A 27,500-nucleotide genomic window follows, 5' to 3' on the forward strand; every position below is an offset into this window, starting at 1 on the left:
CCCGTGTATGTCACAGCTGTCCTGTTTAACGCGTAAAGGTCGAAAAATAAAGAGCGGACAAATGGAAAAAGATCACGAAGGTATCAGCGGCGGGGGTGGAGGAGGTGGAGGGGTGGAGGAGGTGGAGGGGTGGAGGGGATGGAGGAGGTGGAGGAGTGGAGGAGGTGGATGAGGTGGAGGGGTGGAGGAGGTGGAGGGGTGGAGGGGATGGAGGAGGTGGAGGGGTGGAAGGGGTGGAAGAGGTGGAGGGGTGGAAGAGGAGGTGGAGGGGTGGAGGAGGTGGAAGAGGTGGAGGGGTGGAAGAGGTGGAGGAGGTGGAGGGGTGGAGGAGGTGGAGGGGGTGGAGGAGGTGGAGGAGGTGGAGGAGGTGGAGGGGTGGAAGAGGAGGTGGAAGAGGTGGAGGAGGTGGAGGGGTGGAGGAGGTGGAGGGGTGGAAGAGGTGGAGGGGTGGAAGGGGTGGAAGAGGTGGAGGAGGTGGAGGGGTGGAGGAGGTAGAGGAGGTGGAGGGGTGGAGGGGTGGAAGAGGTGGAGGGGTGGAGGAGGTGGAGCAAAGAGGAGCTTTCCCACGGTGACGTACAGCTCCCATGAGGAGTGCAATGGGAGGTCGGGTGGCTGTTGTGCCCGCGGCTAGGAGGCCCGGCTCCAGCTGGCCTTTGACAGGGTAACGGGGCTCAGCTGGGACCACGAGGAGGTGGTCTTGGTTTTGTTTTGTGTGCTCAGACAGAAAGTCAAAGTGGAGGTGACGATGTTTCCCCACGATGGTGAGTTTTGGGATGCCGGCCACGTTATCCGCCGCGCTTCTGTCTACATTCCTCCTGATTAAAATTGTATGTATATATATATATATATATATTTTTTTCTTTTTCTTTTTTGAAACAGGAATGCACTGCTGTTTTACTTTTGTTTCGTTTCATCCTACGGGGAGAACTTACAAACCAAAGGTGCCGACATGTAGGAGATGAAAAGCTTCACTTAAAGCATCACTCATCTCGCGGAGCGGCTAAATAGGAAACTATAACTCACTCGCTCCGACTTTCTGCCATGCTTTTGATTTTTTTTTTTTTAAACCCCAAGTCCAATTCAATATAGATGGGAGTTTATTTACAAAACAAATCAGGGGAGTGTCTTGTATGCAAGGCTCCGTCTTCATCTTGGATGTGGGTTCATTACAGGAGGGGGGGGGGGGGGGGGAACGTACGTACATATTTTGCTTCAACACTCTGAACACACCACCTGGCAGGAAGTGACACGACGCGACAAAAATGACTGCGCGGCTCCAGGCGCAGTGTGTGTAATACATGTGAGCACCAGATGAATGTGACTGTTTATGACTTTACATCACTTATTCTCCTCTGATACGCCCCCTCTCTCTCTCTCTCTCACACTCACACGCGAGGTCACGGCGACCTTCACGTCCGACCACCAGCTTCTCATCGGTTCATCCTTGAATCCCGACGGGAGATGCGATTAAAACTAATTTGCTAAAAGGTGTTCCTGAAATACAGCGCTCATGAGAAGGGGGGTGGGGGGGTGGGGGGGTGGGGGGGGTGCACGTGAGGCACAGTGACCTTTGACCACCGAAAATCTAATCCGTCCATCCGTGAGAGCGCGGGCAAACAACCAGACATGAACACAAATGACCCGGGGCCGTCAACACACCCGCCCACCACGTGTAGACACACACACACACACACACACACACACACACACACTCACGAAGGCCAAGGCATACCCAGGCACACGGCGAAGCCGAGCCAGCACATGCTTAAGCGATGAAATCACTTGTGAGAAAAACACAGTTCGCTGGGTGGATCGCAGGAAAAGCAATTTTGTGTGTGTGTGTGTGTGTGTGTGTGTGTGTGTGTGTGTGTATGTGTGTGTGTGTGTGTGTGTGCGTGCGTATGTGTGTGTTTATCTATTGGGACAGATGAAGAGACGAGAAGAGTGAAAGAAACAGGGAAGGAGAGTCTGAATCCAAAGAGATGCTCCAGCCAAGAAAATAACGCCGGCTTCAGCAGAGATCCAGAGGATCATCTACACACAGTCAGCAATCAGAACCTGACACCCCCCCCCCCCCCCCCCCCCACACACACACACACACACACACACACACACACACACAGTAAAGCTGCACATGTGTTTCTGTACTTGCTGCTGAGCAACAGCTTGGTTAAAGCTCAAGGAAGGACAGAAGCACACACACACACACACACACACACACACACACACACACACACGCTTTGAGTTTCTCAATACTTTGTGTTTGCTCGCCACAATAAAAGCCTTCAAAACTAAATAAAACATTGGCGAGGCTTTTGTCTCAGGTGACAGACGCTGGCGGTCTCCAGTTGGATTGGCAGGTGAAAAGTTGCGCACAAGTGTGTGTGTTTGTGTGTGTGTCGATATTTCCCAATACTTAAAAAAAAAATAAAAAAAATAGGGAAGACCTGACTGGAAAGGGACCCAGTAGGACAGAGTTCAAAATAGACCAGATGGTAATCAGGCCAAATGTGGGCAACTCGCAGCTGTACGATGCTCCACTTCAGACATCTTACATCAACACTTGTGTCTAATGATCCCGTGATGGAGGGATGCTCGACTTAACCACACACACACACACACACACACACACACACACACACACACACACACTAATCTGATTACCGTACAACTAGCATAAAGGAGGTGAATGGAGAGTGTGTCCGACGGGTCGTACAGACGCAGCGCAGCCGGCCAAATGACTATTGATCCTCTGGAGGAGGTGCGGGGGGCCATGACGGAGAGGTTGTGGCATCATCATCACGAGACAGAGATCTAATGTGCAGGCTAGATGCGTCTCTTATCGACCGGCCTGGAACAATCGGTGCTGTATTTCTTCGTAGTTTCTTTTTTTCTTTTGCGTGAACCAGAGTTTAGTTATGTGGACATTGAACAACTCTGTTGAAATAGAGAAGCCTAATAAGTTGGACAACTCCCTACTCCCTAGTTGGATACCTTTGGTCGATCGGACCGTCTCCTCAAGGCCTCGGCCCAGAGCGAGTTGTCTCCATAACTAATTTGCTGGATTTCTTTTAAATGTGTTCAGCTCATGGTCCCCTGAGGATGACTCCCAATGGCCTTATGGAATAATAAGAGAAAATCCCATCAGGCCGCCAGAAGACTTTCTTAATGCAGTTGCATATTCAGTGCCAGTGGGAAGCACTAATGATGATGTCATCAGAAAAAGACCTTTACCGTGACCGTGCGTTCTAAATTGCCGACTATTTATCTTTAATGCGAGCGCAAACTGCAGCGGACCGCGAGCCAATTGGGACACACGACCCCGTCGGGAACATTGCACCGTGAACTTTGACCCTCTTGCTCATTTATCCGACTGCGCGGAGAGAGGATCGTGAGTCAGAATAGACAGAAAGAAAGAAAGAAAAAAAAAAAACCAAAAAAACACGATGAGATGATGCAAAAATTAGAATTTTTTTTTTTTGGCACACTGCGTTTGACATATTATGTATTGGGACAACACATCCTGGCATCTTTCTGGCATACTAAATAGTGTGGTAGCGTTGGAACCCACAGCGACCGGCTCAGGGGAAGAACGTTGGATTGGTGGGCTGCGATTCCTGTAATACACCCACCGATCCAACTGTGTGTGTGTGTGTGTGTGTGCGTGTGCGTGTGCGTGTGCGTGTGCGTGTGCGTGTGCGTGTGCGTGTGTGTGTGCGCGTGTGTGCGTGTGTTGCCCTTGCTTTCGCTCTCATCATAGCAGGATTAACACACACTGGACAGATGGCCATCCCATACACTCCCGCCCCCCCTCAGAAACACTCACATGCTTTCTCAGACACACACACACACACACACACACACACACACAACAACAACAACTCAGCACAGAGCGGTGGCAACTTCAGTTCACAAGCTGTGTCATCATAACTGCACACTGCCTGAGGCTTAAACACAGATAATCACACACACACACACACACACACACACACACACAAACGGGTTGAACTCTGCGTTGATGACTCTGATGTCAGGAAAGCACTCTATTCTGTCTCCACTCAGCCCGACTCACTCCGGCTCTGTGGTTGTTTTTGTCCTCTCTCATGATCTCCTTCTCTTTATCGTCGGGCACCACAGAGACTGAATTATGTCCAAATTGGACGATTCCACAATTCAAGAGTTCAGTGTACGAGCAGCAGTGTGGCATTTCCTGGAGAAAGGACACGAGGGCGTCGGAGGTGGGAGGGGCCAGAGTTCACTTCCTTTGAACATTTTTACGGATGTTTTTGCAAAAGTGGTCTCAATAATTATGTCATCATCGGGCATTTTGAACAATGTCACCGATCGCGCCGACTAAATACTACAAAAATACTTTTACTGCACTTTTAATTGACTTTATTGTCAATAATTTTTTTTTTTTTTTTTTTTTCCCTATTCCCCAATGTGCTCAAAGTGTCGTTTGGTATTTTAAACTAAAACTAAACATGTTTAGAGAATCCACTGCATTCAGATTTCTTAAAAATCCGATTCAGTGTGGAATTCCTATTCAATAAAACCCAATCGTACCTGAACCCTGGTTATGAAGTTGCTGATTCTCTCACACACACACACACACACACGCACACACACACACACACACACACACACACACACACGAGTTATATGAAGGGGAACCATGAAGGGCTCCATCATCACGTAATAGGATTTTGGCGCTCACGGTATTAGTGGACAGATTAAATCAGACATGTAGTGGAGGGGTTTAATCCAACTTTTATCCCATTTGGGAACCCCCCCCCCCCCCTCCCCCCCCGGAAAAAAAAAAAAAGTATGTCTATGTTTTGAGCATCATTTGAATGCCGATGACTCATTGTTCCGAGTCTCCATCAGTCTGTCCATCCGGCTCCAGAAGAGACATTTTTTTTACCCCCCCCCCCCACCATCTGTAATCAATTAGCACAATCAACGTCCTTTTTCTTCTTCTTTTTCTCCAGAACTTCTTCGTGCATCTCTTTTTCGGCGCGTAATGACTCAAAATGTTTGATCGGCGCGAGTTCATTACGCCGCGGCCTCCGGTGGGTTTCTTTTTCTTTTTTTTTTCTTCTTCTTCTTCTTCTTCCGCTGCCTGCACTTAGCACGCGGGAGACAAAGTGAGATTAATGCGGCTGCTTTTATTCTAGGAATAAACCCCCGAGCTTGAATGGATTCACTCCGATGTGCCGCGCGAAGACGGGTTTTTTTGATGTTGAAGCTGCCGGATGCTCGCTCAGGTCGGTCCACGGCTTCCTCCCCGAGGTCGATCCACGGCTTCCTCCCCGAGGTCGGTCCACGGCTTCCTCCCCGAGGTCGGTCCACTTTTAGTCCGATGAAAAGCTTCTACCTGAAAGAGCACCGGACTTAAAAAACACATTATTGAATGTGTGCTTACCGGAAAAAAAAAATTTAAATGGCCAAACGCAGATAATCCAACCACACATTATTTTATTCCCCATCACTGGTACTTGCTTTTAAAAGCTTTCGCTCTTGTATCCAGCTCGAATTAAACTGAAACAATAGCAACTTTATTTGGTTTCAATTCAGTAAACTGGTGGATGTTTCCCAAAGAGAAGGTCGGAGGTCGTTCCAGCACCTAAAACCATTATTCCAACACACACACAGACAGGAAATGACATCACTTCTCCGACCAACAGACACTGTCTCTTTTCCTAAGAACAATGGATTAAACAACTCTGCGAAAAGTGTTTATTGTATGAAACTAGAATTAGCAGCAGCTGTCCAGCCCTTCTGAGCCTCTTGAAGCTCATCGTCCTGGGTTTCACGGTACGTCATCTGGTGATTTTTTTTAAATTTTTGAGCAAACCGGCACTAATAAACCTGCCCAGTGCCAACATTTCAAAAGGAAAATGTATTGTCATTACGCAACACAGAGTTACATCATGACAAATGAAAACCAAGCAGAAGTGCCTTTTTTTTTTTTTGTTCATTATAATTTGATGTAAACAGCGGCCCTGGCTCGATTAACATGGCCGACATCTTCACATTCAAACCGAGCGTCACGACGTACACACAAGAGTCCACCTTCCTCTCGTCCCACCGGAGTCCCGCTCGTCATATTTTATTATTTTAAATCTTTTATGACATTCCTCCAATGCGACGTTCTGTACCGTGGCGGCCTCGGTCGATGGAATATTTGAAAAGGGAAGCTGCACAACACGCACAAACGTTTGGTTTTATTCAGCATGTTGTTATCCCATCGCCATGAATGAGCTTTTTGTTCAGATTCCACGTGAACGAGGCAAAAAAAACGTATGTTACATTTATATATTTCCCTTCTTAAAACAGGTTCGGGGGGGGGGGGCGTCCAGTCTTATCTCACGTTTCGAGTGTCATGGTGACTCGTGTGTGTGCGTGTTGTATGCGAAGAACAAGCAAGATGTTGTTTAGTGTGGACAAAAAGAGCAAGAGAGGAGGAGAGAGGACGCCATCGGAAAACAAAAAAGGGGTGAGACTGCAGAGCAATAAAACTACACTGGAGCACCAATACCTTAAATCAATAGACAAACAGAATATACTCCCTACTTCTCCTTTATTGGATCTGTCTGTGTGGATATGAGATACTACTGCGTGTGTGTGTGTGTGTGTGTGTGTGTGTGTGTGTTATATTCAGGGCACAGCAGTGATATTGAAGCGTGGGTCCTGTTCTCTGCAGTCTGTCCTCACTATAGATACAGCTGATGTGCCCCCCCCCCCCCCCCCCCCCCCCCCGAGCTCTCCGCGAAGCCTTTTTGATAACACAGGTATTTGGACAGCAGTGTTTTTCCACAACATTGGTTGTCGACGGGGAGATTCATCCAGCTCACCATCCCCCCCCCCTCCAAAGAAAACAAGCGGCGGTACATGTTTTTTTTTTTTCAGATGGATTACCGCGAGGTTTATAATAAACCGAGCTTAATACAAGGGCGTTGTTTTCATGAAATGAATAGAAAGGACATGATGACTACAGACTGAACATTGGTAAAGAAAAGTCCAGATGTCTGGCACACGGACGCATCGACGGGGTCCACCAGAGTCAGCCAATGGTTCCCGGTGGCCAATCAAGCTATCAAATAGGCAGCCACCATTATATATTTTTTTTAAAAACCCCGTCAAACAGGACACCTTGAACTGCAGACAAGGTCAATCCCCATGCCAGAGCCTGGATAAGCTGCGTCTAAGCGCCCGGGCCGCCATCTTAATGTAAATCCCATGGGAAGGAGACACGTTCATGACCGATGGGGGTGGATGGCGGAGAGGTTCTCGAACACCCGAGTCAAGGCGGTCGTGTGACTGCAAAGATGGTCGTCTTAACATTTACAGAGCTGTTACGTAAAGATATAGTGGAGTGACGTCTACCTCAGCGGGGATATTAAGTTGCTTTCCCCTCACTTTCGACATGTTGAGAGCCATTCAGAGGCAATCGCAACGCTCAATCACCTTTAAAACAATACTGTGTATTGACAATATAACACAATGTCAATTATATTGTATACATATATATGTATACAGTATATGTATATATATATAATTTATTTATTATTTATATATATTTAAATGTATTTATTATTTATATATATCTTTATATTTATTTATTATTTATATTATATTAATTTTTTTTATTTATTTATTTATACATATATATATATATATATTAATTTTTTTCTTTAATGTATTTATTATTTATTTATTTAAATGTATTTATTATTTATATATATATTTAAATGTATTTATTATTTATACATGTATATATATATTATATATATATATATATATATATTTATTCATATTATTTTTTATTTATTTATTTTTATATATATATATATATATATATATATATATATATAAATAAAATAAAGTCTGAGTTTCCGGCACATAATTATTGTCAGTAGATAGAAGTTATAGGTATGTCTTGGATATTGACTTGAACGCTATTTAGAGGTCTTAAAAGCTGGCAGGTGTTATAACTCTGGCAGTTGGCATGAGAGCAGCACAATGCAACCAATAGCAAATCAAAATCCAATCATAATTGTGTTACACTGTGAGCGACGGAGCCAAGAGGCAGGGAAAAGGTATTGCTCACCTCGGTGATGTCATCCAGGTTGAAACCAACAACAAAAATAAAAAGCGTTGAGAACCTGTCGCCTGCACCTTTCCTGTTGCTGCTGCATTGCATCTTTTTTTGCCGTTGCTCGCCATATTTAACCTCTAAACGTGGACCACAGCTAAGCGACGCCGAGACTTCATTTCAGCTCGATAAGGCAAATTAAAACAGATCAGAAATCAGCGAGGCCGCTGCACGGCCTGTCAGAAGGACACAGTCAAAGTACACGTTGCCACGCAAAAGAAACACTTTCAGGAGGTGGGGGAGTGGAGTCGGTGTTTTCCCCCCTAACTTTTTCCATGTTCTCATCCTCATCCAAAGCTTCAAGTAGCGTGAAACACAACGTCCTGTCTTTGAAAACGAGCCGACGCATCTCAAGATCTTTCCTGCAAATCAATAAAATGTGCCCGACTATAGATTTGAGGCAACAGATGTTCTACTTTTGTCTCTGAGAGGCCTGTGCACAAGGTCACAGCGTGTGTGTGTGTATGTGTGTGTGTGTGACTAACGAGGTCGTGACAAGTGGAAAAGCGTGTCCCCGTCATGTTGTGCGTCCGCAGCCCGTTCTCCCTCCACAACAATCGCATTGACTGAAAAGATCGATACGACTCTCCGGAGAGGAGGTGCCAGACTTTTTAAGTCCTGCCGTCTCCGCCGGTCCATTTCTCGGGCGGTTAAAAGGCCGTAGGTGATTGTGAAAAAGGTAAAGTATGAGGGGCGATTAATGCCACAGAGACAGAAGAAGGGTGGGGGAGCCGATCGCTTTATTATATAAAGATATAAAAGATTTCTTTCTCACCCCTAGGGAGTATTATGACCAGGGACAGCATATGTGGATTAGCTTCTAGCTAACTCTGGTGCAATTGTCCCTGCAAAAGTAAAATAAAATCATTAAAACAAAATCTCTCAAAATGCAGTATGGTCCATGCAGCCCAAATTATAGGACGTCCCCGATGATAAAACCGCCACCACTTCATTTGAAAAAGGTTCGACATTTTTAATTGTTCCTTCATGAAAGCTAAACACATCGTACCAGACATCAGAAACTGAAACACCTTTTAGTTCTTATTAAATTTACGGCTGTGCAATTTATTAAAAAAAAAGAAGAAGAAGAAGAAAATCGCAATATGGCCGATGGCAATTTAGCAAATTCCAGGGAGTCACACCATTATCATTTTAATGGTTTTCAATCAAAAATAATGATGATAAAATATATGACACCAAAACGATCACCCCCCCTCCCCCCCCCCAACCCCATCCCCAGCACATTGCAAATTATCAGTCAAAATAAGTTCAGCCCTTCTAAAAGACGCACAAAGACAAACTCTTTGATCTGATGACATTAAAGCTACAAACAACCCACAATGCAACAGGGTTAAACCAGCACACTCCGTAAAAAAACTAAAACAAATGTTGTGCAATGTCTTATCCCGGATTATGACGCCTATCTAGGTAAAAAGGTTTCAGTATCATTTCATATTCAGGTAAATACGTGACCTTCTAATATAATTTTGTTTAAATATGTTTACTCAGTTGTCTAATTTTTATCCAATTGCAATAATTTGGACATAGCCGTGGGATTTGCCATATTAAAAAAAAGGAATGATCTGGGATCTGTACAAAAATAAACATGTTTTCTTAAGTCTGTAAAATGCAGGTTAGTTGTGCAGACGTAGCTGTACACATACAGGTGTTCATGAATTTACCCAGCATGCATTGAGAACCAGTGAGATCCACATTCGGGGAGGTGGAATCATGTAAATGCAAATGTGGCTGAAATTTACATTTTAAAGCACTTGTCGTGCAAGAGAGAAACAAATGGGGACGGTCAAAGTGGTCATATCGACATTCGAGGTGCGTTTATTGATTCACGACCTCAACTCACGGGACAGGAAGGTGCAAGGAAACATTCCCCGAGTTAATTTTTAAAGAGCGACCGCCTCCTCGGGCTGTGCGTGGTACTCTGAAGGGACGGTGGCTCCGAGCAGAGGACCGCCGTCTGGGCATTAAAATTGCATGCTGCCATACTTAGAAAAAGTGTTTTTGCACTCGTTGGACCAGTTGAACCACTCTCACACACACACACACACACACACAATATGTTTAATGTGTGAGCCTCATGTGTGAGTGCAGATTTCTGCTTTTCATACACCCAGAAAAAAAAAAGAAATAAAAAAGGTTTAGGGGGTACTTAATCTGTGTGTCACTGTGGCATTAATTGCCCTTCATACAATCTGGTAAGAGAGCCAGGTCACATCCTTAGGACTTCACTTCATTTATAACAGAAACACAGATTAATAAGGTCAAATGCCACAAATATGAATATCCAGGGGCCCAAAGTAGCATTGAGAAGATTGATATGAGGCTATAATTGATAAAGATGTGTGCCACCAGCCGGCCCCACATTGGGACTTTGATATAACAACCTTGACAGGTAAGATTTAAACTCCTGGCGGCACATGGCATATATATATATATATATATATATATATATATATATATATATATATACAAAAAATCAATAACCAACTTACTTGAATCTCCCCTGGCAGTGCTGGCACTGATCCCCGACCCACCCGTGGTCGCACGCGCAGGTCCCGTTGATGCACCTCCCTGACAGGCAGTTCTTCTCGCAGGACTTGGAGGAGGAGGAGGAGGAGGAGGAGGAGGAGGAGGCTTCCGCGTGGAGCAGGAGGTGAAGCATCACGAGTACTCCCAGGTATGTCATCAAGGCGCTCCTTTTGGCCGTCCAGGTGCACAGAGGTATCCCTCCGACATCCTCCATGATGGACATGGACTGGCTTTTTTTGGGGGGGGGGGTGGATGGGAGGCTGCAGCCCCAAGGAACAGAATAAAAGAACCGATCCGTCACCTTTACGCTGTGAGGTGATCTGTTGTCATCAGCGGCGCGGGGTCGATTAGAAAGTACCCGACCTGTGACGCCGGGGGACCGGGTTGCGGAGCGCGGTGATTACGCTCTATCGGAACACGCAGAGCGGCGTGGAGGAAGCTGCGGGACCGGAAACTTTGATGGAAACAGTTTCGACCTTAAAAAAAATGTAATAAAAAATAAACGCGATTCCAACCGGAGCCATCCGTTCGCAGCAACACACACACACACACACACACACACACACACAAACACACACATATATATATACACAACCCTCCTGTTACGCGCTCTGCGGCGCGTGCCCCCAACAAATCTTCCAGATAACTTCCACCGTGGTCAGCGATCCGATGTAAACACCGTGACCCGGGGGGGGGGGGGGGGGGGGGGGGGCTTGAGGGCGATGCTGCCCCCGGCGTCTTAAAAAAGGCTGTAATCCCCAAAGATGAAACAAGGAAACGATGAACGCCGCGCGCTGCTGCCACGCGCTCTCTCGGGGGGACGGCGCGTGTATTTTCTCTCCCAGACAAAGACGTGCCCTCTGCCCGGGTGTGTTTTCCGTTGTCTCGGGATGCGACAACCGCAGCTCTCTCCCGGAGCGCTCTGCTCTCGCTCTGCCGGCTCCAACAGCTGGTTTGTGACCAGGGGAAACTCCTGCACAAAGCCCGGGGCATGAGCAGTGCGGCCGCGCGGTTAAAGGGGCAGTGCACGTTAAGAGGTCCAAAGAGGCGACGCGGCGGCCGCGCGGTTAAAGGGGCAGTGCACGTTAAGGCGTCCAAAGAGGCGACGCGGCGGCCGCACCGGTTAAAGGGGCAGTGCACGTTAAGAGGTCCAAAGAGGCGACGCGGCGGCCGCACCGGTTAAAGGGGCAGTGCACGTTAAGAGGTCCAAAGAGGCGACGCGGCGGCCGCGCGGTTAAAGGGGCAGTGCACGTTAAGAGGTCCAAAGAGGCGACGCGGCGGCCGCACCGGTTAAAGGGGCAGTGCACGTTAAGAGGTCCAAAGAGGCGACGCGGCGGGTGACAGTGGTCTCCAGCAGGCACACGCTCGGTACGTCTTCCGATTGGCATGTATGTATACTGTATATGCATACATGTGTGTATGTATATATATATATATATATCCATCCATCCATCCATCCATCCATCCATCCATCCATCCATCCATCCATCCATCCATCCATCCATTTTCAATACCGCTTATCCTCATTAGGGTTGCGGGGGCGCTGGAGCCTATCCCAGCTGACATAGGGCGAAGGCAGGGGACACCCTGGACAGGCCACCAGTCCATCGAGGGCACATGTAGGGACATACAACCATTCACTCTCACATTCACACCTATGGGACATTTAGAGATCAATTAACCTGCAGCATGTCTTTGGACTGTGGGAGGAAGCCGGAGAGCCCGGAGAGAACCCACGCTGCCACGGGGAGAACATGCAAACTCCACACAGAAGGACCGCTCCGACCGGGAATTGAACCCACGGCCCTCTAGCTGTGAGGCGACAGTGCTAGCCACTACACCACTGTGCCTATATATATATATATATATATATATATATATATATATATATATATATATATATATATATATATATATATATATATATATATATATATATATATATATATATATACAGTCTGTGTATATATACTGTATATGCCATAGATCCATATATATAAGTATACGTGTGTATATATACACACACACATATATATATATATATGTGTTTGTATGTCTCTCTCTCTCTCTATATATATATATATATGTGTATTGATTTATACAAATATTTTATTTATAATGATTAGATAGATAGATAGATAGATAGATAGATAGATAGATAGATAGATAGATAGATAGATAGATAGATAGATAGATAGATAGATAGATAGATAGATAGATAGATAGATAGATAGATAGATAGACAGACAGACAGGTAGGTAGATATCATCAACAACTTCAAATGGCTCTTCAATCTTTGCCCCCTTTGTATATATTTACACCTCCTGGTTTCGTCTTTTCTGGGAAATTCCAACACTGGATGTTTAGAGAAATGTGATTCCAAGAAAAATGTGAAATAAATAATAGAAAAAGTTACCCAGAAATATGTTCCACAAAGTCTCTTTCGTGCACACACACACACACACACACACACACACACTTACAGAGTTGTGATGACAATGTGTAACCACGGGGGAAATGATAACCGATGGAACTGCAGCTAAATGTTCATTTCTGCTGGAAACATTGCCTTTGAGACTATTTGAATGCAGCGTAACGTATCACTTCATCCATCACGGACATCTAGAAATAGTCAATGTGATGCGAATAGCCCCGTGGCGGCGGCGGTGGCGGCTGTGGCCGGACCCGTCTGTTCATCCGGACATCAATCCGTGATCGGTGACAATAATTACTCGATTTGGTGAAGGAACGTGTTCAAATCGGAAAAACAAGCCTCTTTGTTTCCGCAGCTCCGTGGATCGGATTCAGAGACAGATATGACATTCATGAGTATTCAAACCAGACCGACACGCCTGATTACCCCCCTTGATGTATATCTGTTATCTGTATCTCACTTTGAAGGCTTTTAAAAGACAAAAAAAGATGGGGTTTTTTTGTGTGTCCGCGTACATCACGAGCGCCACCGCTCAACGTTGCACAGACGAGCTTATTAAAACCCGGTTGTTTCAGGACATCAACCAAAATCCCTCGATTTCCTGCCAGATTTCTGTTGGTGTTTTTTTGTTGTTGTTTTTTTTTAAAACTCAAACACAGCCGCGTTAAGTCCGGAGACATCAACGCGGCTCCGGGAGGACGTCGTTTGGGGATTTTCACCGATGGATTCCGGCTGATGCTATCGGGCGACGAAAATCAAAAGTGGATTTTATTGATTTCAATCATTTCTAACGCTGCTGATGCCAATCAATGTTTTCTGTATTCACAATGAAATTAAAGTGAACGGGGGTCACCGGTGTTGACAAACCCACTGAGAATAACCACCAACTCTGCAGGTAGAGGAAGATTTTTAGCCTCTTTTTGCTTGTTTTGGTTTTATGGTACATTTAATGTTTTGTTCACTCGTGTTTTCTTTCACTTTGTTTCCAGTAAACAAGCTCTAATAAACATACAGCTCCAAACAGACATGTACTTCCCAGTAGCTGGAGACCAAACCAGAGCTAATAGGGGAGTTCATATTTGAACTACACCATCACAGACAGGATGTTGTGATGCTTTGTCTGCGTGGATTTGTAGCTATGTCGTTTGCTAACACATTAGTCACGGCCACCCACGGGTGTCAATAATTTTATTTTTTTTTTATACCACATAACATTTTCAAACATAAAGCTTTTGTTGTGTTATGGAAGCCCATATGCATGTACTTTAAGCAATGTGTGTGTGTGTATGTGTGCTTATGTGTGTGGACTGGCGACATGCACTGTGTTATTTTCTAAACAGCAGATACCGTGCTGTGTGTTTCTTCAGGGACAATAAAGCCTAACTGGTCTATTTTCTTATCGCACCAAATCCACAGGTGTCCAATGTAAAAAAAATGATTCCACGAGGCCCAATTAAAACTGGGTCCACATAATCTGCAATTTCTGGAAGATGAGGCCCGTCTAAATGGCCCGGCCTGGGTGGTGCAGCCCGGCCTGGGTGGTGCAGCCCGGCCTGGGTGGTGCAGCCCGGCCTGGGTGGTGCAGCCCGGCCTGGGTGGTGCAGCCCGGCCTGGGTGGTAAACAGCCGGAGACGGTGAGCGAGCTGCAGTGTATCGGTCCCACGGTGTCAAAGTCACTTTCACTGGGACGCACATAAAATAGTTGCTTTTAGGAGGACAAAAGACTAACGAGAACCTTACAGCGAAACCCGTCTCCATCAGCTAAAACGGGATTGAGACGGATTCTATTTTTGGTGGTGTTTGTTACTCCTGCGACAACATTTAAATATTTCATATCCACATTTTTTAAATGAGGAGTACATCCGAACTCATTCCAGTCATTTAATGCACCCCCCTATACCAAATCACTCCTGATTCTTATTTAGATTCCATATTATCGGACTAGAGCAGCTTTTTCTGGCAGCCGGACCCTTTTTGAAGGAAACAGCTGGTTTATTTGCAGGCTGGCTTTTTCCCTTTCTGCTCCTCCTCCTCCTCCTCCTCCTCCTCCTCTTCCTCCTCCTGGGACTCGCGGCACTACCCACCTTGCTGCTGCTGACACACACTTCTTTCTTTGTCCTAATTTCACAGCTCTTCTCTCAACGAGACCATCTGCATTTATGAAAAATGTCTTTGAGACGGTGTCACACTGATCTGGGCGCTGCTTTGCCTTTTCAAGATATAGTCACGAGGTCAAAGGTCGTCGATGTTCATGGACTTACTGATGGGTCATGAGGTAGAAAACAAGTGTCCTCAAACACATCCGTCTCTGCTGATGTCTGAATGGCATTCATCAACTTCCTGTCTACCTGTTGTTGTTGTTGTTGTTGTTGTTGTTGTTGTTGTTCCTCATCGTTTTCCACTCACATCGTCAACGCGTTTCCGCCTCCGTGCACGAACCGGCTGGTTCGAAGCACCGAAGGACAAATAGCGGTGGCATTAAACCGCCGGCGTGGGGACATTGTTTGGGCTCGTTGTTATTCCATGCTGCTTGAGTTGAATTCTATTATGGATCGTTTTTTTAACCCCCGCCCCCCCCACACACACACACACTCCCGAGGGCCAAAGTAGGATTATTGATTGGCGTACATAAAGAACCCACTGTGAGGGGGGGGGGAAAGGGAAAAGAAAATAACTAATATTGATTTTTGACAGCTTGTTTATAATTAAATAGTGGAATAACTAACTGCACCGGGGGTTGTGGAGGGGGTGGGGGGTGGGGGGGATTATGAGGATATGAAGCACACACAGGGGGTACATGGGATGTCATTGGTTTTCTGCTCCTCATCTTTCCATCCGTGCTCATATTAATACCTTCCACTGCCAGCTGTGTGGCGTTTTAATAGGGCAGGTGTGCCATAAAAAAACATTGTGTGGAGACTGGAAATTGTATGATATTGTGGATATTTTACTGAGACAAGTACACACACACACACACACACACACACACACATACACACACACACACATGTAGAGAGAGTGCGTGGAGAGAGTTAGTGGATGACAGAGAGAGGAGAATTAAACTGAGCCTTGGGAAAAAGATTATAAAAAGATTATAATTTATGCCTGATGTTTGGCGGCCCCTGGTGTTTTAAAGCTGCTAATGCACTAATAAAAAAAATAACTATCAATTTATGGAGTCCCTTCAAGGTTATTGTGGAATCTCATGAAGAAAGAAAGAAAGAAAAAGAATCTGCAAGTCAACTCTTATCTTTAAATATATTCGTTTATATATTTGACAGATGTTGGTTTGAATATGATTTAAAACGAAGCGGATGACAAATGAAGGACGAGGAGGAAGTGGGTTTTAATAGTGATTCAAATTCCCCAAAACGATATCCGTGTGTTCAAAGTACAAAGAGTCACATTCAAGTTATTTCATTGGTGCCATTTGAAGTCTCGAAAAAATGCAAATCCATCTCCATAATGTTTTTAAATTTTTTAGGGCGGTGAAATGGTCAATAGCAATTTAGTTAACAAAAGTGTATGTTTATTCTACAAAATATCAATAGACTATAAAAAACATTAAATTAAATTAATTAAAAAAGATATGATTAATATTGTTAAATATAAAATATGATGATTGCCTGGCATGTTAATGTTGTCACGTCTCTATTTGATCGCGCGTGTGTGTGTGTGTGTGTGTGTGTGTGTGTGTAATTGATAAGTGGTATCTTATTGGTTATGCGACTGTTTAGCGGAGTAAGACTGAATATGTGAATTAGTTAGAAAATATCAGATGGAATAATCTGTACAATTCTTATGTATATGTTATTTTAAAAGAAATTTGATTCAAACTATCAATTATCAAGTATTTTCATTCAAATAAGAAATAAAATAAAAAAGCACACATTTTCCTTTCATTCAATGTTCCTTTCAAGCTTTATGGGATGGCTGCAGGAAAACAGTTGGTAACAGTTGTGATGACAACGACAGCCTGAACCCGTCTACGCCTGCCAAGCCCTGTCCATTAAATTTAACACAAGCAGAGAGGGGTGAGAGGGGAGGGGAGGGGTGAGAAGGGCAGAGAGGGGAGTGAGGAGTGAGAGGGTGAGAGGGGAGGGGTGAGAAGGACAGAGAGGGGAGTGAGGAGTGAGAGGGTGAGAGGGGAGGGGTGAGAAGGGCAGAGAGGGGAGAGAGGGGTGAGAAGGGCAGAGAAAGGAGAGAGGGGTGAGAAGGGCAGAGAGGGGAGAGAGGGGTGAGAAGAGAGGGATGAGAAGGGCAGAGAGATGAGAGAGGGGTGAGAAGGGCAGAGAAAGGAGAGAGGGGTGAGAAGAGAGGGATGAGAAGGGCAGAGAGATGAGAGAGGGGTGAGAAGGGCAGAGAAAGGAGAGAGGGGTGAGAAGAGAGGGATGAGAAGGGCAGAGAGGGGGGGAAGGGCAGAGAGAGGAGTGAGGAGAGAGGGGTGAGGAGGGCAGAGAGAGGAGTGAGGAGAGAGGGGTGAGGAGGGCTCGGCCTGTGATTGATGATGAGTAAACCAGGTGGGCCAATGAGACGCACATAAACATATAAATATAAATCGTTCCTTTACGACGGCCTTCAAACATTTATCACAGTTTTCTTTCAAGTGAAGATCTTGAACCGCCGGTACAAAAATGAAGCTTTTTAATTAAGGCGCACAAACTTCAGACTGAACTTCCACCCAGCTCCCGCTAGGGGGCAGCACATGACGTCAGAATCTTTTTTTTGTGTGCAATATATTGTGTCTACAGTCCAATACGTCAACACTACATATAGAGCGTTGAGAATAAACACATGTGTTTGTTTCCCTGTTGCGTTTGTGTTGACGTGTTGTCTCTGCATGAAGATGACAAACAGGTTCTAGATCATACAGATTTATGCTTTATGCACGTCAGAGTGCAGTTGGCAGCTATTTATTTAGTTCATACAGTTTTGAATGCAATATATTTTGTGTATATGTATGTGTGTGTGTGTGTGTGTGTGTGTGTGTACTTGCAGAGTATGTCGCATCACTAAAATATTACCCTTTTTTGACCCCACATCATTTTTCCTTTTTTTTTTTTTTAGTCGGTTAAAGCCTGCAATAGCACACGATCACCAGGAGGGGTCAGCCGTAGAGACGGTTTTAAAGCACGCCGAGTCTCACCTACTGGGTGTGACATCGAATGCATCCTCACCGACGTCTGACACGTGTGTCTCTGAGGCCCCCTCCGTCTCCTGCGTGATGGAGACGGATCAGACTGCGCTCTGTAGGAAACATTCGGTTCACATCGAAAAGGGTCGAGGTCAGAAAGTGATCGATGACTAATGCTCCGGTCATCAATAATACGACCTTCGCTTTGTTTTCTGTTCTCTCTGGAGCTAAACCGTCGGATTCAAACGTCGTTAACAGTAGATTTATCCAAAGATTGCTCTTCAAGCCAAATCAGGGGTCAGAGTTGTCAAACGGACTCCAACTGAAGTTAATAATCAATAAAACAAATTCAAGGCCTACAAGTCGCTCGTGTTCCTCAATCTTCCCCTTCTAGCGATCACAAGGTCAAACCATATTTTTCCCCTTTTGAAGCTCAAATCCAGAACTAAATGGACCCACAAAACTGTGCAAATTGACTGATTCGAGAGATACGTTTTCTTAATTTTTATGATTCGATGAATTGTGTTTTGATACAGTGTACACACACACACACACACACAGACAATATGGCGCATGTGGCAAATAGATAGTCCTGATATGGCTTAAATTTCATGCACGCCTCACATATCCCCCACATTGGCCTAATTACCCCAAAAGGTCTCTTTCTTTTCTTATTTATTTTTTTGGGGTGGTAATTTGCCATTTTTTAAGCGGATGAATTGGCTTTTATTTATGAATGAGCTTCATTCACGAGCTTCATATTGCAGAGGGAGAAAAAAAAATGCTCTTCACACCTGTTTTTTTCTGCATTTCCTCCAGAACTAAAAAAAAAAGAAAAAAAGAAAAAGGGCTGCAGCGCGGTGTCCCACCCTGCACGCACTTCTCTCCAGCTCCACCTGGGGCGGATAAGAAGAGCCCTCCCCCCTCTTTCCTCCTCTCCTCCTCTCCTCTCCTCTCCCCCAGCTGCTGCTCCAAAAAACGCCTCCCGAGTCTGGGTTGCGTCGCACTCCCCCGTCTGTCACACCAGGCTCCGAGGAAATCTGACGTGTTTTTCGCATTTCCTGCACCAGAGAGCGAGAGAGAGAGAGCGAGAGGGGAGGCAGACAGAGGTATGTCCACGGGAAGTTAAGCTCAACAGCTGTGGCTGAAACCAGGCCGAGCACCGAGGAAGCGCACCTACCCACCCCAACGACTCCAAGCCGTAATCCGCCCCTCCCCTGCGCCTCTGCGTGGCGGGTTGTCTGGTCGCAGCGGGCCGGTCCTCGGAACATCTCCCCCCGGTGCGCCACACGCAGCCGTCTCTCGGAAGCCTCCCTCCCTCCCCCTCCCCCCCCCCCCGTCCTCCTCCTCCTCCTCCTCCTCCATCTGCGGCGGCGGCGCAATGCAACACGGGCCCCGGTGCGTTCACGTCGCCCCGCCGCTGCGGTTTGTTTTCATTGCGACCCCTTTGGAAGTAAAGACAGCGTGACTGGCCGGAGTCGCACCTTGGGGGAGGGGGGGTGGGGCTGGGGGGGGGGGGTGGAGGGGTTCGTGCGGGGTGCTCGTGCGCGGACTGCGGGTGGAGCTGCTCGTGTTTCTTCCGTATTTTGGAGCATATTCGACAAGTGTGTATGTTTTCAGTGTCTTCGTAGTTTTCCAGGATCTGCCTGGAGGACCACCGGTTGAACAGAGCCGCTGTTATTGTTCCCATCAGAGAGGCTGTGACAACCCCCCCCCCCCCCCCCCCCCCCCCCCACCCCATGCCGCGCTGCGCTGCCATGGTGATCTTCAACGGGATGCTGAAGATCCGGATCCGCGAGGCGCTGGACCTCAAGCCCACGGCGTGGTCCCTGCGTCACGCCGTGGGCCCCAAGACCCAGAGCTTCCTGCTGGACACGTACATCGCCCTGAACGTGGACGACTCGCGCGTGGGCCAGACCTCCACCAAGCAGAGGACCAACAGCCCCGCGTGGAACGACGAGTTCACCACGGAGGTCCACGACGGCCGCCGGATCGAGCTGTCGGTGTTCCACGACGCGCCGATCGGCTGCGACGACTTCGTGGCCAACTGCATCATCCAGTTCGAGGACATCCTTCACAACGGGGGCAAGCACTTCGAGGACTGGGTAAGAAGGAGGGTGACACCCCCCCACCCCCCACGGGAGGGCACGCGCCGCCTCTCGACATGCACACTGACACATGTTCATCCACATTATGGTATTGGTTATTAATGACTTCCAGGTGAGACATTCTGCTCACATTTTGAGCATAAACGTCTTAAAACTAGATTATATTATTATTTATTTTATATATATATATATATATATATATATATATATATACACACACCATTACCCATAACACCCACCTTAGGCATTAGGGGCCACATATTTCAAAAATAATTTCACAAGCAATAATCCAGCATTGCCTCAGAGAAGCTTGAGCCACTGAATGAAGGCACTTAAGCTCAATAAACAATTACTCACATCCATAACATTTATTTTGCTTTTTATCAGCCGACCGATTAACCGAAGACCGTTTCGGCCGAACAATATTACGAAATAAAGTCCTTCAGTAAGAAATATAAAGAAGAAGAAAGAAAGAAAGCGCACTTGAATAACAGTAAACTAAGGCAGGGTTAAATAAAGATGAAAGTGTCATTATTATGAGCTATTTCATACATTTCTTAATAAGTATATCTCAGTAGTAGTGATATCTCATCATAAGGACTATGGATCAAGACTTGGAAATGAGTACCATCTAAATAGGCCCCAGTCGGGAGGACCACTTCAGAGCGAGTTGGACATCACGTGACCAAATAGTTGTGTTTACACATTCAGCAGACACGCGGCAACATTATCATTCTCTCTTTTTTCGGCTCTGTGAGGCAGAGAACTAGAGGAGGGGGGGGGGGGGGAGAGGGGGGGGGGGGGGCTCTGGCTCTCCAGCTGCGTCCCGCTGGGTCCTGCGCCACACGGTGAGCTCCAGAGGGCCCCGTCACGTCGGTGTGTGGGGACCCTGGAGGCATCGCGGTACCTTTAAAAAAAAAAAAAAAAAAATCTGTTTTATTAAACGGTGATTTCATTTGATTTCATTTGCAGGATTTCTGCCAAAGTAAACATTGTTGTCCTGCAAGTCTCGCCTTTAAAAAAAAAAAAAAAAGGCCCACAACAGGAGTCACTGGGCACTCATGTGCACTCGGCACGGAGTTTAGATCCCATTACTTTCGCTGTGGTCCTGTCGGACGGACCAGTGACCCACATCGGAGCGACAGGAGGGAGAGAGAGAGAGAGAGAGAGAGAGAGAGAGAGAGAGAGAGAGAGAGAGAGAGAGAGAGAGAGAGAGAGAGAGAGAGAGAGGCTGACGTGGACGTGCGATACACAGCGTCACAGAAGAGAAGCCGCTCATTGTTGTCTGAAGCTGCCGAAGCGGACGGATGCTTGAGTGTATTATTGATGAGGCCATCAGGTCCATTAGAGAGAGAGAGAGAAAGAGAGAGAGAGAGAGAAAGAGAGAGAGAGAGAGAGAGAGAGAGAGAGAGAGAGAGAGAGAGAGAGAGAGAGAGAGAGAGAGAATTTTAAGCCTTCATTAGTTTCAAGTCAGAAGACTCTGAGTAATGATCTGTTCTCATTCACCTGGAATGAAATGTTCATGTCAGGTGGAACGTGTCTCGACTTAAAGCTGCGTCACGTATTCAACGCATCAACAGCAACGTTTAAATGAGTCAACAGAGTTGGATATGACGACGGGTAACTTTTTAAAGTCGGTCGATCAAAAACAAAACAAAAACAAACCTGTGGTCGTTGCAGCTCGTCCACAACCATGTGCACGAGGTCCATCATGTTTACGTCCGTCATGAGTGGCTCCCCGGACGGAGGCCTGAAAGGGGGGCGTGGCTGTCGGGGTCGCAGACTTCATTGTAACGTTGCTCAATCTGGACAATAACAAAATAAATAATAATCTAGCGTATTGTCGCTAGTTAAAAATAAATCGCCCCCCCCCCCTCAAGAGAATCGTTGTGAATGACCTCACTCTTCCATAACTGATTGACTTTAATCACGGGCACAGAACCCAGAATTAGAGAGAATATCGCAGGCTGGAGGCTTTTCAGAATAAGAGCCCGTATCTCCGCTGCTCCCGAAACTCGTCGACTGAACTTCAGTTTCTCAGCTTGCTGAAAAGAGGTGTTTGAGATGAAAGCAGACGAAAGAGGTGGGGGAGCAATGCTTTTGGAAGTGGAGAACACAGTTCAGTCTCTGCTTTTACTTCCTTTCATCCTTTTGACCTCGAAAAAAAACTTGACTGGTGTAAAAAAAAAAAAAAAAAAAATCTTCCAGTCTCTCGGGTCCAGAGTAAACAAATACAAAGAACAGTGTATTCTGTTTACGAAGATAAAAGCTCTTCTCTTCGACAAACATTTCATGCGGTCCAATGAGAGCATGGCATTGAGACGATGCGGATGAAGGACCCTTTTGTACTCGGTTATGCCATCAGGTCCATGAAGAGCCACTCGACCCGGAACCAGATGGTGGAACGGGGCTCCTGAACACGAGGGCATTGGATAACTATGTTGTCACATTTGTGCTCAGGCTGCAGATTGTTGTCTGGTCAAATCTATACTTAAAACTTCTACAATACTATAACGATGATGATCAAGTTACGTGAGAAGCCTCGTGGCAATGCTTCAGTGTGGGCGGTGTTTTAAAAAGACAACCCTGACGTTTCAGTATTTTTTTAAAGTTAAAAACAGACATCGTATTCAGAACGGGTGACTCAGCGATAGTTTCCTCTTGCAGGAAGTGAGACCTTCACACAGGGAGAGAGTGGTTAGTCAGCGAATTGTTCTGGTGTCATATTTCATTGTCAAGTCGGGGGAAAAAAGAAAGTTTTCTCCCCAAAAAAACGTGGTGCAGGCTTTTTTTGTGTGTGTGTGGGGTGGGGTGTTGTTTTTTTGTTCAAATCAGTCGAGACAATTTAGTCGATTGCTTCACGGCCTTTAAATTGGGAAGCGCATCCCTCCTGGAACAAACATGCCGACGCTCGTTCAGAGTGCTTTTTTTTTTTAAGACTGAAAAAAAACCACCCACAACTTGTTTGCCCTCTTGAGTGCTCGAAGGCGTGAAAAGAAATTCAGCGGATTAAATGCAACGTTTTCGGGCCGCGCTCGGCCTTTTCGTTTAAGTCGTCAATTTCGAGGGAAAAAGAACGGTTCATCCGGGGTCAGAGTAAAAAACACACACACACACACACACGTATAGTAAACCCAAATCAATACAATGCAATCTTTTCCTGCTGTGCAATTCAGCAGGACACATAATTCAAAAGTTCAGTACTTGTTGTTGTTGTTGTTGTTGTTGTACCAACTCTAATGTATCTGTGGCATTAAGTACAAAAACCCAGACTGAAAGCTGCAGTCTTGCTCTTATTCTTTGACCTCTTTCTTTTCTTCTCCTCATTCATTTTAAAGTTTTGCAGAAAGAAACATGTCGATAACTAATCGTTTTGGTATTGGTCCAGAAACTCTGATAAGGATTCTGTAACAACATTTAAAAATAAACCTTAAACCCCAGTTTGATTTCCCAGTTCTACTGGTTGAGCCTCAGTTTCGGCTGCGATTTGGAGAGACGGCCAAAAGAAAGAGAGAAAGAAGAGTGAGAAAATAGAATAAAACATGCAGCGACTTGGCGTCCGCCAGACACGATGAGCGATGTGGCAGCCGCCTTGTTCCAGCTTGTCATCAAAGAGAGAAAACAAGTGTTTGGTATTACTACACAACATGGGGGAGGGTGTGTGTGTGTGTGTGTGTGTGTGTGTGTGGGGGGGGGAAAAACATGTTTTTTCTTAGCGATACGGCCGGGGACAAGAATGCAGGACTGATGGCCTTTTCAATGACATGTCGTGTTCCTGCATGACGGCATGGAGCACAATGAAATCCCGTGTTTCGGCCCATGCATCGTGTTCGCCGCGTCGCAGACGGTCATTTTGCTAAACCGATACGTCTGCGCTCTCAGAAATAGAAATGTATTTTAGTGTGAACATCTACGAAAAAAGGCGAGACTTGGAAAAGGCACAAAAGTGCATTTATATTTGCTAGTGACCCTGAGACTCGTTATATCTTCACTATATTAACCCGAGGCTGGTCGGTCCAGTCTCACTCTGGTCTAACTCTAAAGGTCTCTGGTCTAACTCTAAAGGTCTCAGGTCTAACTCTAAATATCTCTTGTCTAACTCTAAAGGTCTCTGGTCTAACTCTAAAGGTCTCTGGTCGAAAGGTCTCTGGTCTAACTCTAAAGGGCTCTGGTCGAAAGGTCTCTGGTCTAACTCTAAAGGTCTCAGGTCTAACTCTAAAGATCTCTTGTCTAACTCTAAAGGTCTCTGGTCTAACTCTAAGGTCTCTGGTCGAAAGGTCTCTGGTCTAACTCTAAAGGTTTCAGGTCTAACTCTAAAGATCTCTTGTCTAACTCTAAAGGTCTCTAGTTTAACTCTAAAGGTCTCTAGTTTAACTCTAAAGGTCTCTGGTCTAACTCTAAAGGTCTCTGGTCTAACTCTAAAGGTCTCTAGTTTAACTCTAAAGGTCTCTGGTCTAACTCTAAAGGTCTCTAGTTTAACTCTAAAGGTCTCTGGTCTAACTCTAAAGCTCTCTTGTCTAACTCTAAAGGTCTCTGGTCTAACTCTAAAGCTCTCTTGTCTAACTCTAAAGGTCTCTGGTCTAAGTCTAAAGGTCTCTGGTCTAACTCTAAAGGTCTCTGGTCTAAAGGTCTCTGGTTTTAGACTCAACTGGAACAAATGTCAGGCGAACTGGAGCGGAGACACTGTAAATATGAACGCAGCATGAATGTGGGCTTCAGGGAGGAGCCTGACACCGGGTTCGGGTTGCAATAAACTAGACGCATAATAATAATCCCTCCCCCCTATATAATCATATATATATATATATATATATATATATATATATATATATATATATATATATAGTTTTAATATTCATAGTGTTGCATCAATGTGACGAAGTTCTATGATTTGTCAGGTTTTTAATTGACTGGTTTTGCTTGATTATCCAGAACATTTACTATCCAGCATATATCAATATCTTGAAGGATTTAATTCGTATTTTTCCACTGCATAAGACCTGCTTATTGAGCCTGATCGCGGCGGTTGTCCTGCGTCGCGTGAACAGAGAGAGAGAGAGAGAGAGGATGTCAGTGCCGCAGGTGGAAGCGCGGAAGGCCGGCCGTTTGATTCTCTGAGAAGATGGCGAGCGGCGCGTAGCGTGAACCCGGCGTTCGGAGAGCCTCTCGACAACACGGTCGGTTTTGGTTCGGGAGCCTCTCTGTAAATTCGCATGAAGAGGAAGTGCTCCGGCCCTCTTCTTGACCCCGTTTCCCTGCGGGCCGCGTAGCAGAGGGGTGTCCTATCTGTGGACCGAAGGAAACGGGGGCAGGGCCGAGTGTGTGTGTGTGTGTGTGTGTCTAATATTAGAGCCAGTGTGTTTGATTCACACGGTGGGCCCTACTTCCTGTTTTCCCGAGTTAACTTCCCAGAGAAAGGAATGGAAGAGGGGCAGAGGGCTCCTCAGGTGAGAAAATAGTGCTCAGCTCGCTCGTCTGCTTACTTTAGTGCCCCGTCGGCCTAAACGACGTCATGTGGGACGTAAACGCTGACGGGGGCTGCTCGATGTCGTGCACGTCGAAGACGAGGAGGAGAAGTCAGGGATCCGACTCCGCTGCAAGTCCTGAGCTCATACGCAACGGGCCCGATGGAGTTTATAAATCACGGCTCCGAGTAAAGAGGTCAAGCGTCCGAGGAATGTCTGCAACATAAATCAACCCGTCGAGCGCCACACGGCGGAACGAGAGTCGGCGAGGAGACGTCTCCGTTTCCTCACAAACAGGATGAGAGAAGAGAAAAGACCACGTCACTCTACAACACACACACACACACACACACACACACACACACACACGCACACACACACATGCTAAATCTGTAACACACGAGATGAAAACCCTTTTTGTAATAGGCGCTCACGGATTGATATGACATGAATCCTCTGGATGTTCTGCTTTAAGTGCCTTTTGAAAGTTTTTTTGGAGAAGCTCCTCCCCCTTTCTGTTCATCGCTTTGTTTTACGCGCATCTTGCTCAACAACCGTTTAGTCTGCACATTTGGTTCCAGCCGACCTCATTCTGTGCCATTTCTTTTGGAGCTGCAATGTTAAGTTCATTAATCAAGTAGTCAGATCACTAAATATTATGATAATTGAATTTTTCAGTCATTTTATTTCAAGCGAAAACTGCTTTCGATCACTAAATATTATGATAATTGAACGTTTCAGTCATTTTATTTCAAGCTAAACAGCTTTAGGTCACTAAATATTATAATAATTGAATGTTTCAGTTATTTTTCATGCTAAAACAGACCAACAGTCTCCAGTTTCAGCTTCTTAAATGCGAGGATTTGCTGCCCGTGATGATATTTTTATTCTTTTGTGTTTTGATTTAATGGTCTGATCAGAACTTAGAGGGCGTTTTTCAATATTTTCTGATATTTTACAGGCAAAACAATTGATTGGCAACTTGATGGAAACATTGATTAGTTATTAGCGTGACGGCGTCCTCACACAACATAACTAACGTGATCTAAATACACATATCTATTCAAACTTAGTCCGGGTGGCATTTAAAAATGTTTCTTCTAAATATTCTTTATTTGAAACTTTTTTCTAAAATACAAGCGCCAAGAGCTTTGGCCTCAATGGAATGACCTAAAATTGACCAAATTCAGATTTTATTTCAGTTCTATGATCACAAATAAAACCAAAACAGGGTGAAGGTTCAAGGCTCCGGCTAAAAGACACGAGCACATTCACTAAGAGGCTTGTGCTGAAGATCCGAGATCTTCAGTTCTCCTCCTCCTTTCTGTAATCCCCCCAAGATCTCTCTCTCTCTCTCTCGCTCCCTCACTCCCTCTCTCTCTCTCTCTCTCTCTCTCTCTGAGGATGCAGCAGCACCGTGACTCCAGCTCGACTGTGATTGAGAAGCAACGTTAATGGTTAAAAACCTTTTGAGTAAACCTCTGTGGGAGATATAAAAAAAACACACAAAAAAACAACAGCCTCGAAGGTCACCTAAACGTGTCCACACACACGTGTCCTTTCTGGGGGGGGGGGGGGGGGATCTGCTGGTTATGTGTGTTATTGGTGGAAGGCCGGTAGGGGTTAATGACTTCATGTTGGTATTATTGACAAC

General features: G+C 45.7%; 2 protein-coding genes across 2 annotated transcripts in view; one reads left to right on the top strand and one right to left on the bottom strand.

Moving 5' to 3' along the window:
* The window catches only part of atrnl1a (attractin-like 1a), a 229,704-nt gene extending 218,785 nt beyond the window's left edge, over window positions 1–10,919 (bottom strand). Inside the window, exon 1 of the mRNA XM_034552473.1 lies at window positions 10,669–10,919. Within this exon, the coding sequence (XP_034408364.1) occupies window positions 10,669–10,919 (251 nt within the window). The remainder of the gene's footprint in view (window positions 1–10,668) is intronic.
* A 9,090-nt stretch (window positions 10,920–20,009) lies between these two features.
* The window catches only part of LOC117743861 (protein kinase C epsilon type-like), a 46,902-nt gene continuing 39,411 nt past the window's right edge, over window positions 20,010–27,500 (top strand). Inside the window, exon 1 of the mRNA XM_034551763.1 lies at window positions 20,010–20,378. Coding sequence (XP_034407654.1) covers window positions 20,013–20,378 — 366 coding nt within the window. The 5' untranslated portion in view covers window positions 20,010–20,012. The remainder of the gene's footprint in view (window positions 20,379–27,500) is intronic.

Source organism: Cyclopterus lumpus, chromosome 15 (genome assembly GCF_009769545.1).
Source record: "Cyclopterus lumpus isolate fCycLum1 chromosome 15, fCycLum1.pri, whole genome shotgun sequence".
Taxonomy (NCBI): Eukaryota; Metazoa; Chordata; class Actinopteri; order Perciformes; family Cyclopteridae; genus Cyclopterus; species Cyclopterus lumpus.